The sequence below is a fragment of the Rhododendron vialii genome, chromosome 5a (assembly GCF_030253575.1).
Source record: "Rhododendron vialii isolate Sample 1 chromosome 5a, ASM3025357v1".
In the NCBI taxonomy this organism is placed as follows: Eukaryota; Viridiplantae; Streptophyta; class Magnoliopsida; order Ericales; family Ericaceae; genus Rhododendron; species Rhododendron vialii.
This window is the reverse complement of record NC_080561.1, coordinates 36654432-36670938: the sequence shown is the minus strand read 5'-3', so window position 1 is coordinate 36670938 and position 16507 is coordinate 36654432. Positions and strand designations below refer to the sequence as shown.

At 36.8% G+C, this 16507-nt stretch overlaps 1 protein-coding gene across 3 annotated transcripts; it reads left to right on the top strand.

The window, feature by feature from the left end:
* The first annotated feature begins 3601 nt into the window (after positions 1–3601).
* Positions 3602–15963, top strand: LOC131325282 (probable galacturonosyltransferase 7). 3 transcript variants are annotated; one of them, XM_058357464.1, is made up of 10 exons: positions 3603–4030; positions 7514–7545; positions 7661–7717; positions 7909–7968; positions 8855–8900; positions 9063–9121; positions 9228–9532; positions 12985–13342; positions 13706–14251; positions 15007–15963. In XM_058357464.1, the coding sequence occupies exons 1-10, from the start codon at positions 3898–3900 to the stop codon at positions 15286–15288; spliced, it is 1878 nt and encodes a 625-aa protein (XP_058213447.1). In that variant the 5' UTR covers positions 3603–3897; the 3' UTR covers positions 15289–15963. The 3 variants fall into 3 exon arrangements, with proteins under 3 accessions (XP_058213449.1, XP_058213447.1, XP_058213448.1); XM_058357465.1 differs by lacking the exon at positions 7909–7968; XM_058357466.1 differs by lacking the exons at positions 7661–7717; positions 7909–7968 and having other exon boundaries at positions 3602–4030.
* The last annotated feature ends 544 nt before the right edge of the window (positions 15964–16507 follow it).

Here is a 16507-nt window from a genome sequence, read left to right as displayed (position 1 = left end):
CTCAATAAAATCTATCAAACAAGATCCATATTGATAGGAAAATTATTTGCATAAACACATAATTTTTTAGCTTGAAATTACCTTCTTAAATAATATTAAGTACTTATTTCCCTTTCGATAATGGGCCTCATTATTGTTGGATCAGATTTCAGCATTAAACTGTTTTTGCCAAGGACTTCTACAACGTTTGACCTTTTTGGAGGAAGTTTTCATTGGAGGAAGTTTTCAAAATGAGAGAAACTTATTTCAAATTATTCACGGTTTAGCGCAATCTCAGCCGTCCGTTAATTTCGGCAATCAATTATCCAAATTTTAAAAAAAAACTATTCGCGAAAATAGTTAAACAACTATTCTCGTGAACATTTTTTTTTTAAAATCCAGACCGTACAAAATAATTTTGGACGCACGTAATTGAGCATCGTAAACAAAGTTTACGGATCGCTCCGAAAGAAGTTTCTCTCTTTCAAAATACCCTTTAACTTTTTTAGCTCAATGTCTCATAATCGCTTTAACTTTTGTAGTGTTTTGTTGGCTCTTTGTGCCTGCTGTTTTTTAGACTGATTTTGCTCTCTGGTTTGGTCTTGCATGACCTGCTAGGAGTGTTTTGGTTTTTTCATTCGGGGTACTGATTGTACGTATGTTTGGGCTATATATAATGATAAAGGTACCTTATCAGGAAAAAATATATATTTGTGAACCCATTTTTGTTTCCTTAACATAAAAATATAGTTTAAACAATATATTGAAAAACTGCAAGAGATAGTAAATGTTGATAGAAGATATATGGCTCGTTTGATGAGATATAAAATTTTAGGTGGATAAGTGCATCCGTAGCGGAATAATCAAAAGTTGACATATCATCTTTTTGTTATCCATTTATGGGGTTGCTAAGGTTAGAAATGTAGAGGTCCACAATAGTTCAATCAAAATTGAATAACCAAAACTTGCCACATTACTTTTTCAACTTATAAAAATCTAAAAATTGTGACATGGAAAATAATTTTTTTAAAATAGTTTTCAGACTAATAAAAATAGGTTATTTGAAAAAGAGAAGATAGTTTTTTGAAAACTTTGATTAAAAAAACAGTTTTTGTGAAAAAGTAAAAAAAAAATAGTTTTTGAATTAAAAAATGGTTCTTTGAAATTAATTTTTTTTAAAAGAACAATTTTTGAAAAAAAAAAGAAAAAAGTCTTGGGAAAAAACAGTTTAAGTACACAACAATTTTTGCAAAAAAATAAAAACAGTTATTAAAAGTATTTTTCTTAGAAACATGTTGAAAATGAAAGAGAGATGGTTTTTTTTTTTTGTAATGATGGTGTACTTGATTGAAAAAAATGTGGGGACAACTAAATTTGATTATTGGCAAAAAATTGTTAGTTTTGATTATCCAATAGCCAAAATTTGATGAGTTGCTAAGAGGTTGCTAAGTTTGATTTTGCCAATGTGAGCTCTTGTTTTAGCAAATGTTCATAACTTTAGCAACATTTTTTGTTTTAATTATACCACTGTGGATGCTCTTAAGAGATGGATATGGTATAAAGGAAATTAGCTTACAATTGCTTTGAGTGTTACGGTAGTTGATATGGGTAAATAAGAGTAGATAATGTGAAAATTACTTGATTTGCCCTCATAAAATCATGGCATGGATACTAATAAAGTTTTAGGGGTAATTCAATTTTTTTCTCACCTGAATTAGCCTAAGGGGCGGTGTTAGCTAAGACCCTTCCGAAGAGATAATCTCTCTCCCCTCCCTTCTCATTCTTCCTCCAAAAAATGGCCCGATGCGAACATAAACAGTAAAAGTTCGTTAGAGGCACAAATAATTGTTAGAGGGGTACAATTAAGACGTTTTAATTAGGAAAATGATAATAAAAAAATTATTTTTATATGTGTCAAAACTCTAATGCATGCCCCGTTTGATAACAGTGATAGATGGATGGAATTCGTAAGGAGATGAAATTATGATTGGGATTGGTAATGAGTATGTTTGTTTGGAATGTAATTAGATGATATGATTATTAATATCATGTTTTGTTTCAGATCAGATTAGATGATGGGAGTGGATTGATAAAAGAAATTGGTAATGAGAATGGGTCGGGATTGGACTACGAATACCAAGTCCCAAGGGTTGCTAATACCCCCTATGGCCCGGATTGTTCATCCCATGGGACTACCAATCCAGACCAATTTTGGAGACCAAACACAGTATTACTAATACTATCACCTTAGCAATCCAATCCCAATCTCCAATCCGTTTATCAAACGGGGCCTAAAAGTCTTGTACTTTGCACATGACACAATAGTTTTATGCACCACAGTTTTAGCAAAAAAATAAAAAAAATTCATTAGTGACACCCTTTAATTATGGTGGAACAATTTCATATTAATTTGGCCACAACTGCATCGAATAATTTATATACTATATAGGCAGAAGTGAGATTTTTAAAAATGGCGGGGTCGGAGCCACGCATTTATGTCGCACATAACTTTGTTTATTCTTCAACCATCGGCCCCACCGGTCTTAGCGTAACTATTTGTTTATGATCAAAGTCACGAGACCACCAGATCAGAGCTCATATCCCAAATAATTAGGGATAAATTTCACTGTTTGAGATTCATTGCGGTCCCTGTATTTGAACTCAGGCAACTAGTATATCACCGTAGTCTTGAATTAGTTTCAGTGTAGTCCCCTATCACAAACATTAACGATTTGAACAACAAAATTGAGTACGAGCTTCTCACGTGGGCCTCTTTGTAGGGTAAATGATAATTTCCACCATTGCTTGCCCCTAAAAGGCTGATAATTTTCATCTTTTCCTATCCCAAAACACACTATGAGGTTATGAGCTAATCCTACAAGCTAGTTGATATGTTATAAGATCGAAATTGAAAATTGAAAATTAAGTGCTAAAAATCGAATGTTGAGTTTTTCAATTTAAAAAATTGTTCAATAAAAAAAATGAATTAAAGTATACAAATGAATACTAAGATCAATGAATTCCGATTGTACTATTTTAACTATTATTTTTCAATTTTATTTATATTTTGCTGTCTGCTTGTGAGTGGGAGGGGGTACATTAGCAATGGAGGGGGTTGGTGACAAGAACGAATGGCATTTGTTTGTGGTGGTGAAGAGTTTATGTGATTGTAGCAGTGGAAGATGGAGGAGAGACAGAGAGATGACGACGAAACTTGGCAGTGGTGATGGTGAAAGGTTGGTAAATCAAATTGAATTATTACTATACTCACTTTGGTAGTTTCGTCCACACTCACTTCCTGAGAATAGGAGATGTTGTCGAGCATCACCTTGTAGAGTGGTGCAGAGCGACCGATCTAGCCATTCATCTTGGCAATCGACGATTCGAATTTTAACCGAGCAATGGACGATTCAGATTCTACCCGAGCCGTCTGTGCTGAGATAAACGGCTGGATCGTCCTCTCTGCAACCACTCTATAGGGAGCTGCTCGGCAGCATCCCCGGACCCTACTTTCTGTCCAAAATTATTAACCGGTCTCGATTGGGGGACTGTATTGAAACTCAATTGAAACTACAGGGTTCTAACTGTTCAAATCGAACTTCCATGGACCAAAATGGTAAAGCCACACCCACTAGATCAGTTAATTCCTCCCCCCATCGCTCTTCTCTTTCCCATTTTGACGCGAGAACGTGTGTTGATTCGAGGGGAGGTCAGATCTGATCAGAAAACACGCAGACAAACAATCCACGGCCGTTGTCAGTCGCACCGATGATGATTATGGCGACGGCATTGTACTAATCTGGGGTTGTTGATACGTACCTCTGTTGGTGATTGATCGGAAGAAGCAAAAAGAGAAGTAGGAAAAAGATATACACAGAGGCTGAGAAAAATTGGGGGAGAAGAAATAATGAGGAGGAGATGACTCTACCGGCGGCGAAACGGCGATGGCGGGGCTTCGTAATCGCGGCGGTCCTGGGCCTCGTCTTGCTTTCCATGCTCGTCCCCCTTGCCTTCTTGCTTGGCCTCCATAACAGCTTTCACTCCGCCACCGGTACGTATTTCTCTCTCTCCTCGTTTGGAATCTGACATTTTTGTCGGTCTAGATCTACGTCACATATGCGCGTGCGCGAACTAGAGTGCGAGCGTAAACGTTTTTTAATAGAGCATTCCAAACTACTAAAATTAGCGACACCGAGGAGTGAGAGCGCGCGAGCGCTGTGGGAGGATAGAGCGCGGGGAGCATAGGGAGGAGAGGCCTAGATCTAGCGTAACTCACGAGGAAAGACAAATTATGACAAAAAAAGCACGATATGAGATTTGACAAGAATCACTAGGTTAAGGTTAGACGCATTGTATATTTTAGGACTTAGGTAGTTAGGTTTAGATCAATAGATTACTATGATACTGATAGGTGTATGCTTTAAGTTCAATACTAATCGAGCTTTGCGAAATCCGGCTCTATTGGTTTCTACTGTCGATTTGTTGTCCGATTCGTATTTCCTAAAAAATATAGTAATCTGCTGTGGTGTCTGATGAATTTAAAATGCTTTCGAGACCTGCGATTTCATATATCCATTTAATGTGGTTCCCTTTCTCTTGAAAAAATAGATACTATATTTCACAGATGAAAATTTAGTATAATGTACGTCCAATTAAGAAATATATACAAAGTCAATGCATTTAACAAATAGAATTTTGTGGTCAACGCGTGTGTTTTAAATTCAATTACAATCAAGCTTCTCAAAGTCCAGCTCTATTGATTCCTACTGTCAATTTATTGTCTGTTTTGTCTTTCCTCTCAATTAGATCATCTGCTGCAGTGCCTTATGAGTTTGCAATGCTCTGAGATCTGCGATTTCATGTTCATTTAGTACATTCACCTTTCTCTTAGAAAAGAGATAATCCTATATCTCCGGTGTAGATATTCAGTGTGCTCGTGTGTAATTAAGAAGAATAGATGTTCAAACTGTTTAAGTAGTAATAAATTTAACTTTGTGGTCTATGAAACCAATAAAAATAAGTTGAAATTCGACTTATTTCGGTGGGTGGTGATTGGCCAATGAAAGGATATAATCAGAAAAAAATAGTGTATTTTCTGCCAGTCAATTTGTTGTCCGCTTCGTACTTCCTCTCAGTTAGGTCATCTGCTGTGTTTCTGATGAATTTAGATCCATTTATTATTTCCCTTTCTCTTGAAAAAGAGAAACTGCCATATTTCCGCTCTCGACGTTCACTAGGTGTGCGCGTGTCTGCGATTAAGAAAAATAGATAGTCAAAGTCATCAATAAATAGAACTTTGTGATCTAGGATACCAAATAAAACATTCAACTTATTTTGGTGGGTGGTGATTGGCCGAATCAGAAAAAGTAGTGTGTTTTCCGACAGCCAATTTGTTGTTCGCACTTCCTCTCAATTTGTTGTCTGCGTCGTACTTCCTCTTAATTAGGTTATCTGCTGCGTTTCTGATGAATTTATATCCATTCAGTATATTTCTCTTTCTCTTGAAAAGGAGATACTGCTATATTTTCGCTCTAGATGTTCACTAGAAGGTGTGCGTGTGTGCGTACAATTAAGAAGAATACATTGTCAAAGTATTTGATAAATAGAACTTTGTGGTTTTGGAAACCAAATTAAAAATTCAACTTTTTTTGGTGGGAGGTGATTGGCCATGAAAAGGATATAATCAGAAAAAGTAGTGTATTTTCCGATAGTCAATTTGTTGTCTGCTTCGTATTTCCTCTTGATTAGGTCATGTACTGCGGTTTCTAATCAGGTTGAAATGCTCAGAGACATACAATTTCAGATCCATTTAATATATTTCCATTTCTCTTGAAAAGAGATACTACATGTCCCCTCTAGACATTTGCTAGAAGGTGTGCACACATAATGTGTGTGCAATTAACAAAAATATAAAGTCAAAGCATTGAATAAATAGAATTTTGTGGTCAAGGAAACTAAATTAAAAACCCAACTTATATCCGTGGGTGGTGATTAACCATGAAAAGGATATAATCAGAAAAAGGTAGCGAATTTTGTTAAAAGTTGGCCTTGCAAATTTTGGAAGGTCGTAAATTTATGCACTGCAGAAAACCCTTATCTCTCACAAACGTCTGATGCATACACTTCTTGTTCATAGAAAATGAAACAACCAAACATCCTCTTTAACTTCTCGACAATTCGCTTTATGGTGAGAAACCTTGGTGTTTCATGGTGCTGGTGTTTCTATCGTTTTAGGGGAGCCATTCTATTTTTCCATTGGAGGAAACTGTAATAAATTACAGGTTTTGAAAGGGATGATCAGATTGTGTGTATGTATGACCAGCTATGGTAATACAAATTAATTAAATAGTTATCTTAAAATGCGACGTGACAATTCTGCGCCTTAACTCTTAAGTTGAAATTAACTTCCATGTCATAAGTACTAACTTATCTTTTCAATGGGGTGTTTAGGGCATAGGAAAAGTTGATACAATGGCAGAGTTTTGTCTACACCTCGGTGGGTTCTCCCTTTGTCAGAATAGATTTCTGATGGTTACTTAGAGACACAACACAGAGAATGTTAGTTTAAATCATATTATCAGTTTCCTTTCTAAGCTCTTTCTTTCACGTGGTAACCTTCATATAAAATTTCGTAATTCACTGGCGAAAACCATGAATTTAGCGGAGTTAGGCAAATTGAAGTAAGTGTATATGTACATGTATATTTATTCACATACATGTATCTATATACACGGTATTTCACAAAAGTTTGTATTACTTTGATGGTATAATTATTATTTTGAGTTTTGGTTCACGTTTCCGCTAGAAATAGGTATAGTGATGCTAGACCGCTTAACATAAACTTTTGTTCGTCAATGAAGTTCTTACCATTGCTTAAAAAAGAGGGGGGGCTTTCACGAATTTAGATATTTTTTTGGATTGCTCAAAAGACAGAACATAATTAAAGTGATTTCTTTTTGGTTGTGACTTAATACTTTCCAATTGCAATGTTGCAAATAGGAAATTTACATTTCGCACCTATTAAGTATAATATCCATATTAGTTATTGAGTAATAAACCTTGGATTCATTGAACGACACAGTCTATGTAGATACCGAAATATTCACACTTAGAAATGGAAAAATTTAGGAAAATACTTGAAATTTCAGTTGGTATGCAATGGTCTTTTATTTTGGTTGGCAGAATTTGATGAAGTAGAAAGTTCTCAAAACAAAAAAAAATACAAGAAGTCCTCGATAGCAACTTAAAACAAGAAAATAAAATAAAAGAGAAAACATAAAAGAGACAAGTGACTACAAGTAAACAACTCATCAATCCTTTAATTCAATAAATATTGGAATCTCTTTAAAGACATTAATGTCCAATAAGATATGGGATATTGGGCGGTGGTTGTCATATTATTATTCTCCTTATTATGCTATTGTAGACTAGTACTCCTGATTTTGCAACCTATTCATGCCAGGATACATTCTTTCATTTGTGGTTTTCTGTTGTATGTTACATTGTTTTAACATGTTTTCTGTATCTTCTGCAGCATATGCAACTGAAAAACAATCTTCAGCTTCAGTAAGGACTTCAAGGCATTTCTAAATTTAGTATTCCCAACTAGTATATACATTTTCTGATGTGGTGCATTTGTTTGTTATATTCATCGATTTTTCCTTGTTTGTCTGGGAATCAGAATGGTTTTGAAGTTTATAATCAACGCAAAAGCAGCAACTCCGCGAATCAGTCTAAGGTAGTGGGTTATGTACGAGCATTTTGCAGTTTGTAGCTTTCTAGTGGTCAATAGAAGAACCTGGATAGTTTTGGAACTGGTTTAAATACTCGGGGCTTGTATACTTGTTTTGAGATGGGAAGATGGAAAACACTTATTTTTCTCTTACACAATGATATCTTGTATAACTAGTTTTATTTATTTGTTGGAAGGGGGACCAATCCACACATGCCGAAGACCTTATAAGAAGATTAATACCAACTCTTCCAAAGGTTCCTTGCATTCTTCTCTGATGCTTAAGACATGAACTTCTTGCACTGCTATGTGGTATATAGTGTTCCTGTAATTGCTTACTAATTTACCATTGGAAAAAAGTGGACTTTGTTTCCGGTGCTTGTGGGATTCCTGGAGGTGAAAGTACGTTGTAAGGGTGATTACCAACTTAGACTGGTCTTTATCTTACACTTGATCATTAATTTTTGCTCTTCGTGCTTCTTACCACCTTGAAAGATATCCGTTAATATAGACATGCTTGACATTCTAGCCCCTCAAGTTTCATTCATCCCTTGGTTACTTCAGAGTTTTTCTTTTTTTCAAATCTTCATGTGAAATTCATGAGGAAAAAAGTTCTTACCAAAAGCTTCAGTTATGTTGTGACTTGTGAGGCTCACATTGTTGTGGTGCATCTTATAGATACGTCTTTTCTTTTGTCTCCCTTTTTTTCGTTGGTTATGGACGGATTTCTGACAAGGATCCTTTTCTGAATGGCCATCGAAACTTGATCACTTTTAAAATTTCTGTTTCTATCACTTTTCTCATTTCTTTCGAAATGGAGAAATACATCCACTTTCACTCCTACGTTTTTTCCCTTTCACTGTTTCACATACTAAAAAATCCACTTTCAGCCCTATGTTTTCCCCCTTTCTTTCACATACTATATTCGTTATCACTTTGTCACAAAATTTAAGACCTTGACTTATAGGTCTTCCATTTGAAGCTTACTGATGCTTTTATCACGGACTAGCTCTTGTATGTTGATGCATACTTATGGTAGGCATCTGAGATCATGTTTGATGTGAATGCATGTATGTATTTAATTAGTCTCAACCATGGTTGATAAGATTTTTAAATTCTCCTTCTCCCTCTTTCTCATATCAGGATTTTAATACAAGTGCACTCGAGGAAGTTGAAAATAAAACTACAGGTACAGTTTCCCTGCTTAATCAACTTACACAGACCTGGTTTTTGCTGGCATTGCTTCCACATTCTTTTTCCTTAAAACAGTTGATTGGAGCTTCTTTCTTTTTTCTATATTACCTCTCTCTCCTCTCTCTCTCTCTCTCTCTCTCTCTCTCTCTCTCTCCAGGTACAGTTCCAGGCTTTCCTGTGCCAATTGATGTGCCGAAACCACAACACAGAGTAGATGTAAGTATCTACTGGAGCAATTAGCTGAGTTTTCTCATCATGTGAATTGTTTGTTTGGGCAATGTTTGGGCTTCATAGATCTTGATCTCTTTAAAATCTATTTCAGAGCACTAGGATTGTTGGGGGTGCTGCTGAAGTCACTGGAAATATGAAAGGTGTCAGCGAAGAGAGTGAAAATTTTTGTGAAGAGAAATTTGGGAGCTACTGTTTATGGCGCCAAGACCATAAGGAAGAAATGAAAGACCATAGGGTGAAGAAATTGAAGGACAGACTTTATGTGGCTAGAGCTTATTATCCTAGTATCGCTAAGCTTCCAGCACATAACAAACTGTCCCAGGAATTGAAACAAAATATTCAAGATTTTGAGCGAGTTCTCAGTGAGACATCTACAGATGCAGATCTCCCACAGCAGTAAGTGATTATTATTTCACGGGTTACATTATGTTCCATCATTGGTCTGGGCTTTTACAATACTTGTTTGGGAGTATGTTGACCACGCTCGTAAGTCTACTATCATATTAATTGTGCATGCTTGCAAAAATAAAATTTTCTTTCAATCTTCACCGACTGTTCTAAAAGTCGGCCTAGGCAGCCAATCATCACCTAGATTTTAGGGTCTACAGGTTGATTAGGGGTTTTGTACATTAGTCTGGAAGTAGTCGGGCATTAATCGGCTGGTTGGGGATTAGTTGGCCAGGAGGAGATTTGTAGGCTAGACGGGGATTAGTCGGGGATTATTTTGTAGTTTTTAAAAGTTCTAGGGTTAAATGTGTAATGTTAAAAAATACAGGGGTTAAGTGTTATTTTCATGAAAACAAAAATATCCATCATATATCGACTTAATGTGTTAATTACTTCATTTTATTTTGTTTTGAACTTTGAACTTTGAACTTTGAACTTTGAACATCGAACTTTGTGTTTGACTAATTGCTCCTTACATTTTAGCTTTAGTCTTAATTCTTTTCTTCCTAGTCTTATGTCATTTCTTACTTCAACTCTGGAAAAGGTGGGGAGATATTTTAAAAAAAAAAGAGAAGACCCCACTAATCTCTAGGCCCCAATTAGTCCCTGACTAATCGGCCTAGGTGCTCAGTGCCTCTCTTGCGCCGGCTAGCGCCTAGCATTTTTAGAATATAAACTGGTCTTTATATAAGCTTTCTTTCAATTAGGGAACCTTTTGTTCACTGTCCAACGAAGGGGGATTTGATTGAACACATGGAAGTTTCAATCTCTTACAAAATGGAAACGTTTCATCCTTTGTGAGTGAAACAAATGGAAATTTTGTTTGTCTGAGACTTTGAGTGCATTTCAATAATTGTACTTGACTACGCATCATTTTGAGTAAATTTGAGTTACCGTGTATGATCTGTACATGTGTCCATCTAAATTGTTGGATCCATATCCCTCTACCTTTATTCAAGTACTGAGTGTCCGATGCTGGTAATTTGAACACTTAGAAGGGTCCATATAACTTTGCTTGAACTAAGAGTTGTTGTTGTTGTTATTTTTTTTTAATCTGGAATCAAGCCCATAATGCAGTGCAGGGATAAACCGGATCGCTCTGATTGATTGAAGCAAAGAATGAGCGATAATATTTCATTCTTGATTTGTCTCAGGAAGTTTTTAAATATCTATTCTCTGTTTATTGCCATCGAGAGTTATTGGGGTAACCATAGCTTTGGAGCTGGCAACAAGAAATGGATCTCAACTAAATCTAATGGACAGAGTTTTGAAAAGTTACAGGGGATGAGGAGCAAGGGGCCAGTTTTTTATATTTTTTATTATTGAAGTCTGTGAAGTTGAAAATTCCATCGTGGAATGTGCAAGGGTTGAATGACCTGGATAAGAGAACTATTGGTAGAACAATAACCCTAGTTTGAAAGGAGCATGTGCTTTGCTTGCAAGAAACAAAGATGGAAGGCATGACCAATGGCATTTTCATGAGTTATAGATTTTTCAGGTCGGATGCGGTTGCAGCTAGAGGAACAGCGGGAGGTATTCTTATTTTGTGAGATAGATGGGTAATGGTTATACAGGAGGTTGAGGCTTGGGGAATACTCTTTATCTTGTCTTTTTGCTTTGGTAGAATATGGTTTTTGGTGTGAACTTTAAGTAGTGTATGGGCCTGTTCTGCATGCTAATATAAAGGAGCTTTGGGAGGTGGTGGTGGTGGGGAAAGATAGATGGGCTAAACCTTGGTGCATTGGGAGAGACTTTAATGTCATCTCATTTCCAGCTGAAAGGACATATTCAGCTATGAGGGACTTTTCTGATGTATTGAGGCAGTTGATGGTTCTGCCTCTTGCCGAAGCTGGATTCACCTGGCTGTTGAAAACCAATACATTGATGTAATAGACTAGAGCTAGCCTTGCTAAAGACACTATACCAGTGGATAACATGAGACAGATTACCATACCAGCATTGAATTCTTTCTAAGGGAGGTTACTGGAGAGTCAGAGGTTCATCAGGGAGTAATAAAACCCATCAGAGGCCCTTGAGAATAGGTGTGCCTCAAAGACAAAGTAACTTGGAGAGATGACCTCTCCTCTGTACTCTCTTAGAGTTGTATTGGATTAGTAGTCTTCTTCTTGTCCTAAAATTCAGGGACGCTTCCTGATTATAAGAGGTGACCTCACGTGCTCGAGCACCATAACCTTCTATTTTAATATTTCGTGATACGGTCATGGTCGACTGGGTCATGACAACCTGCCAGTCTTCTAAGGTCAGAATATGCTTAGATTTGGCTCGATGGAATCTCTCTCCTAGTAGGACCAACCTAAAGTCATGGCTCTTTCGGGTGGACTTCTGAGGTCCTTCCTGCCATTTAATCTGGATCTCAAGTCTAGCCTCCAAGGGAGCATTAAAAATTTTGAATGGACTTTGTGTTGCTTAGAGAGTATTAACTGTTTATAGTTAAGTTTCAGCACGGGAGGGAGCAATTGCATGTTCAGAAAAAAGCCCGGCCGTGTTCAATGGGACAAAGAAACCTTGGGCAGACTGGTGTTTTGCTTTTGACTGATTCCCATTCGGTTTTTACTTTTTGTTTTCTTTTATTTTTTATGTTAGTTTCAGAAGACTACCTTTCTTGGTGGAGTTTGAGTTGTCTCAAAGGGCTATGGAATTGGATTCTGATTAAGTGAAGGAGGCATTGGCTAAGCAAATCCTCCTTTCAATTGTGTTATAAGGATTTCTATATTCGGAGAGGTAGAGATTCTCAAGCTTCGCAAGTTAGAAGGAGGATTAATTTTCATGGCTCCTCAAGAAGCTTGGCAATTGGTACCGAATGTTCAAGCTGGTGTTCCTCCTTCCAAATTCCTTTGGAAGGGCCTACTTTGGGTTCGAATACTTGAGGACTTTTTTTGTGAACTGCAATAATTAAGGACTTTGTTGAGTTGTCAGGAAATGCAAGGGAGGGAAAGTACAGAAAATCGAAGTTCCCTGCATTTTTTGATCGTTCAGTTAGCAGAAAACTTATGTTACCTGCATGATTAACTTTCCACTATGACTAGTTTTTCCTCAAAACTTATCCAGCAAAAGGTACAAGATTTTGATTGCATCTTGTTTCTCAACTAATTCCACACACAAATGAGAATATATATATATTTTTGGTTCTCTTAGGTTGTTTTTTGTCAAATGAATGCGCGACCATGTCGGATCCACGTCTTAATAAAAATTGTCACGTGAATGTGTAAAGTGTTATGGATTGTGTAAAATTTTTCTAGCCGCTTGTGAAAAGTGTCACGTAATGCTGAACATTTTGTACCTTCCATTTACTGGGTTTTACTTTACCAGATTTTCTTGATAAGTTGGCCCAACTGTTGATCAGCTCTAAATATTGAGCATTGTTTTGTCTATTACATCAGGATGGGAAAGAGGCTAGAAAGGATGGAAGCTGTGATAGCCCGAGCCAAGTCATTTGTTCTAGATTGTAATAATGTCGACAAGAAGTTGAGGCAATTAGTTGATCTGACAGAGGATGAAGCTAACTTCCACATGAAGCAAAGTGCCTTTCTCTACCAACTCGCGGTCCAAACTGTGCCCAAGAGCCTTCACTGTCTGTCGATGCGACTGGCTGTGGAGTATTTCAGATCTCCTCCTCCTGATGTGGAACAGTCAATGGCAGAGAAATATATGAATCCATCATTGCAGCACTTTGTGATATTCTCCAACAACATACTCGCGTCATCTGTTGTAATTAACTCGACCGTAATGCATTCAAAAGTAGGTTCTCTTCATTTGCCTCTGCATTTTACTCCCTTTGTCCCATACTGTTGGTCCTCTTTTATATTTGGGATGTCTCATAAAATTAGTCCTCTAAACAGTGCTTAGAGTTTGCAAACTAACCCTCACAATTCCTAAAAGTACTTTTAAAAGTTGGGATTTTTTTGAAAGGCTTTAAAAGTTGGGATTAAGGGGCACGGTTGGAGATCAACTCCAACTTTCTAAGGAGACATGCACTAAATCATGTTCCCTTGAAAAGTTGGAATCCCAACACGGACTACCAAAAGGGGACGAAGGAGTAATCTTTTGCGAGTGAAATTTGGTTTCAGAATAGTCATTGACATTGCTTCTTTTAATGTTCAGGAAAGTGAGAATCAAGTTTTTCATGTGCTGACAGATGGAGAAAATTACTTTTCCATGAAGCTATGGTTTTTCAGAAATACTTACAAGCAAGCTGCAGTTCAAGTGTTAAACATTGAAGGTCTTAATCTCAATGAACATGATAAGGCAACTCTGTCACGTTTGTCTTTATCTGAGGAATTTCGAATATCCTTTCACAGCGTTGATAAACCATCAATAACTCGTACCAGAACACAATACATGTCTGTCTTTTCTCATTCACACTATCTCCTTCCTGAAATATTCCACACTCTGAAGAAAGTTGTTGTTTTGGATGATGATATTGTCGTCCAACAAGATTTGTCAACTCTATGGAGCCTTGACTTGGAGGGAAAGGTGAATGGTGCCGTGCAGTTTTGTGCAGTGAGGTTGGCCCAGCTGAAAAACTATTTGGGTGAGAACATTTCTGATGGAAATTCTTGTGCTTGGATGTCTGGATTGAACATTGTTGATCTAGCTCGGTGGAGGGAGCTAGATCTTACGGGGACATTTCAGAGGCTGCTACAAGAGGTAAGTGGTTGTTCTTCTTAACCTTTTGTCTGTCATTTTCTTGAAACACAGTTAAGCTGGGAATATTTTATGGTTAGGAAAGCTATTGTTCATAATTTGTTTTTTCCTGTCAGCTTAAATTGGTCCTGTTGAGGTTTAGTTTATGCAACATTCACCACCAGAGTTCTTAGAATTTAGGAACCCTTGCAAGACTATTGGGAGTTTTGCCATAAAACGCGATAACATGTGGAAGCTTTTATTTTGATGCATCCTACAACTGCTGCTGTATTAGGACATACTAGTCTCAGTTATAGGGCATCTCCAATCCTCAACCATGGAAAATAAAAAAAAATCGAGGGTTCATTTGAGATATTGTATGCTTCAACACAACCTTCAGCCAGGAACCACCATTAATTTACTTTACCTCTCTTTTGTCCCTTGTGCATTTACTGTTGTAATTTAATGAATGACAAGAATGTCTTACAAAGCCTCTCTACACAATTGTTATGTTAGGTAATAAAGTACACTTTTGATGTTGGATTTCTCAAGACCTGATAATTTGTGTCTCATTATTTCTTGTTTACCTGCTTTCTTCGATCTGTTATATACGATTTAAGTTTTCTAGTTGAGCCCTTCGCCGATGGAAAGCTGCTCTTTTAATGAGATGTATATTTGTTTTTCAAGCATTACAATTAAACATGTTAAGTTCCTTAAATGTTACTCTTTATCACGTGAATGACCGATTTGCCCGTCTTCTTTTACGTGATTATGCGCAGCATTTAAACAGAGGAGAGGAACCATTTCAAGCTGCTTCGGTGCGTGCAAGCTTGCTTGCCTTCCAAGACTTAGTTCACCCTCTCGATGATACCTGGATGTTGTCAGGACTTGGTCATGACTATGGTCTGAATATCGAAGCCTTTAACAAGGCTGCAGTCTTGCATTTTAATGGCAATATGAAACCTTGGATTGATCTGGGCATTCCAAAGTACAGAGGTTACTGGAAGAGGTTTCTGATACGGGAAAATCAATTCATGAGTGATTGCAACGTGAACCCATGAAGCGGGAGCCACAAGGCACAAAATGTTATCATGGTCATTTTGGAGGAGATGGGACCTAACCGACCGGAAGTGTGGTGTGTCATTTTTATGGGTGCAAAATAACTTATTGCACCTTTTGCTAGTTTACGGGAAATGAGTTGCAAAGAAGTGATATTTCCGGTGAATTTTGAGAGACAATTCATTGGCGAATAAGAAGAAAAAAGATTTTGTACTGAAAAAAGATCGACGTATCATTCTTGCCGGCACATCTTCACGGCGTACGTGTCGGGACTCGGTTGCTAGGGCTGGATGACAACAGCTTAGGGTTGATACGCAAACTCCTGGATAATTCAGGGAGTCAGGGGAAGAGCTTAGTTTTCTTTCCAATTGTTTTGAATGAGCTTAGTTTTCTTTCCAATTGTTTTGAATTTGTATGACAACGAAGTATTCCTGTACATGAGGGGCCAAATTAGATCAGATAGGGCGAAGCAACAAATTTGTTTGATTTCATTCACAGTTTTTTCTTTTTTCTACTTTTTTGCGACCTTGGTTTTCACTTTGCTGTCATACAAATAACAGATTGATCTGTCTTCTCTAGTAGTAGTAGTCAGTGCCTGCTAGGACCATATTTGGGCTTGTTTTTGAATTGTTAAATAACATTTGTTGTCGTATAGTACTATTTTCTTTTATAATCTAGTTGAATATTTCAATTGAAACAAATGGAGCCTTATTTTTTGGCTGCAAAGGTCGATTCACATTTTCTTATTTGGCTCTACAATAATTACTATTTTCATTTCCACGACGCATTCTGTTTATTTTTTGACGGAGGAGGGTGATGGCGGGGGCGACATTCGTGTTGTTCAACAATACAGGTTCTTTATGTGATGTATTCAAAAGTCAGGTGTATATGAGTGATTTTGATAAAAGTTCAACGTTTATCTTGAAATTTTTCATAAGATGAATGCTAATGAAAATTAGGAGTTTTTAAATATCCATCCTAATAAGTCATCCCATGTAATTTTTCATCCCGCTCACTTTTTGGGATTATGTTTTCATCTTTCTAGATGGTGAATTATTTATTTTACCCTTTTAATAATATATATCCATATGCATGTTTATATTGTCTTTCTAAAGTAGTGGGATTGTGGTAATTACAGTTAACTAAAATCATGTGGTCATTAATGGATAGAAATGTCGAAAATTTTGAATTGTTCAAATTCTTAATAGATATATTCTAAAC

Coding starts and splice junctions, on each gene's coding strand:
- LOC131325282 (XM_058357464.1), top strand. CDS start 3,898: ATGACTCTACCGGCGGCGAAACGGCGATGGCGGGGCTTCGTAATCGCG. Junction 7,969..8,854: donor TAATACCAACTCTTCCAAAG/GTTCCTTGCATT, acceptor TTCTCATATCAG/GATTTTAATACAAGTGCACT. Junction 9,122..9,227: donor AACCACAACACAGAGTAGAT/GTAAGTATCTAC, acceptor AATCTATTTCAG/AGCACTAGGATTGTTGGGGG.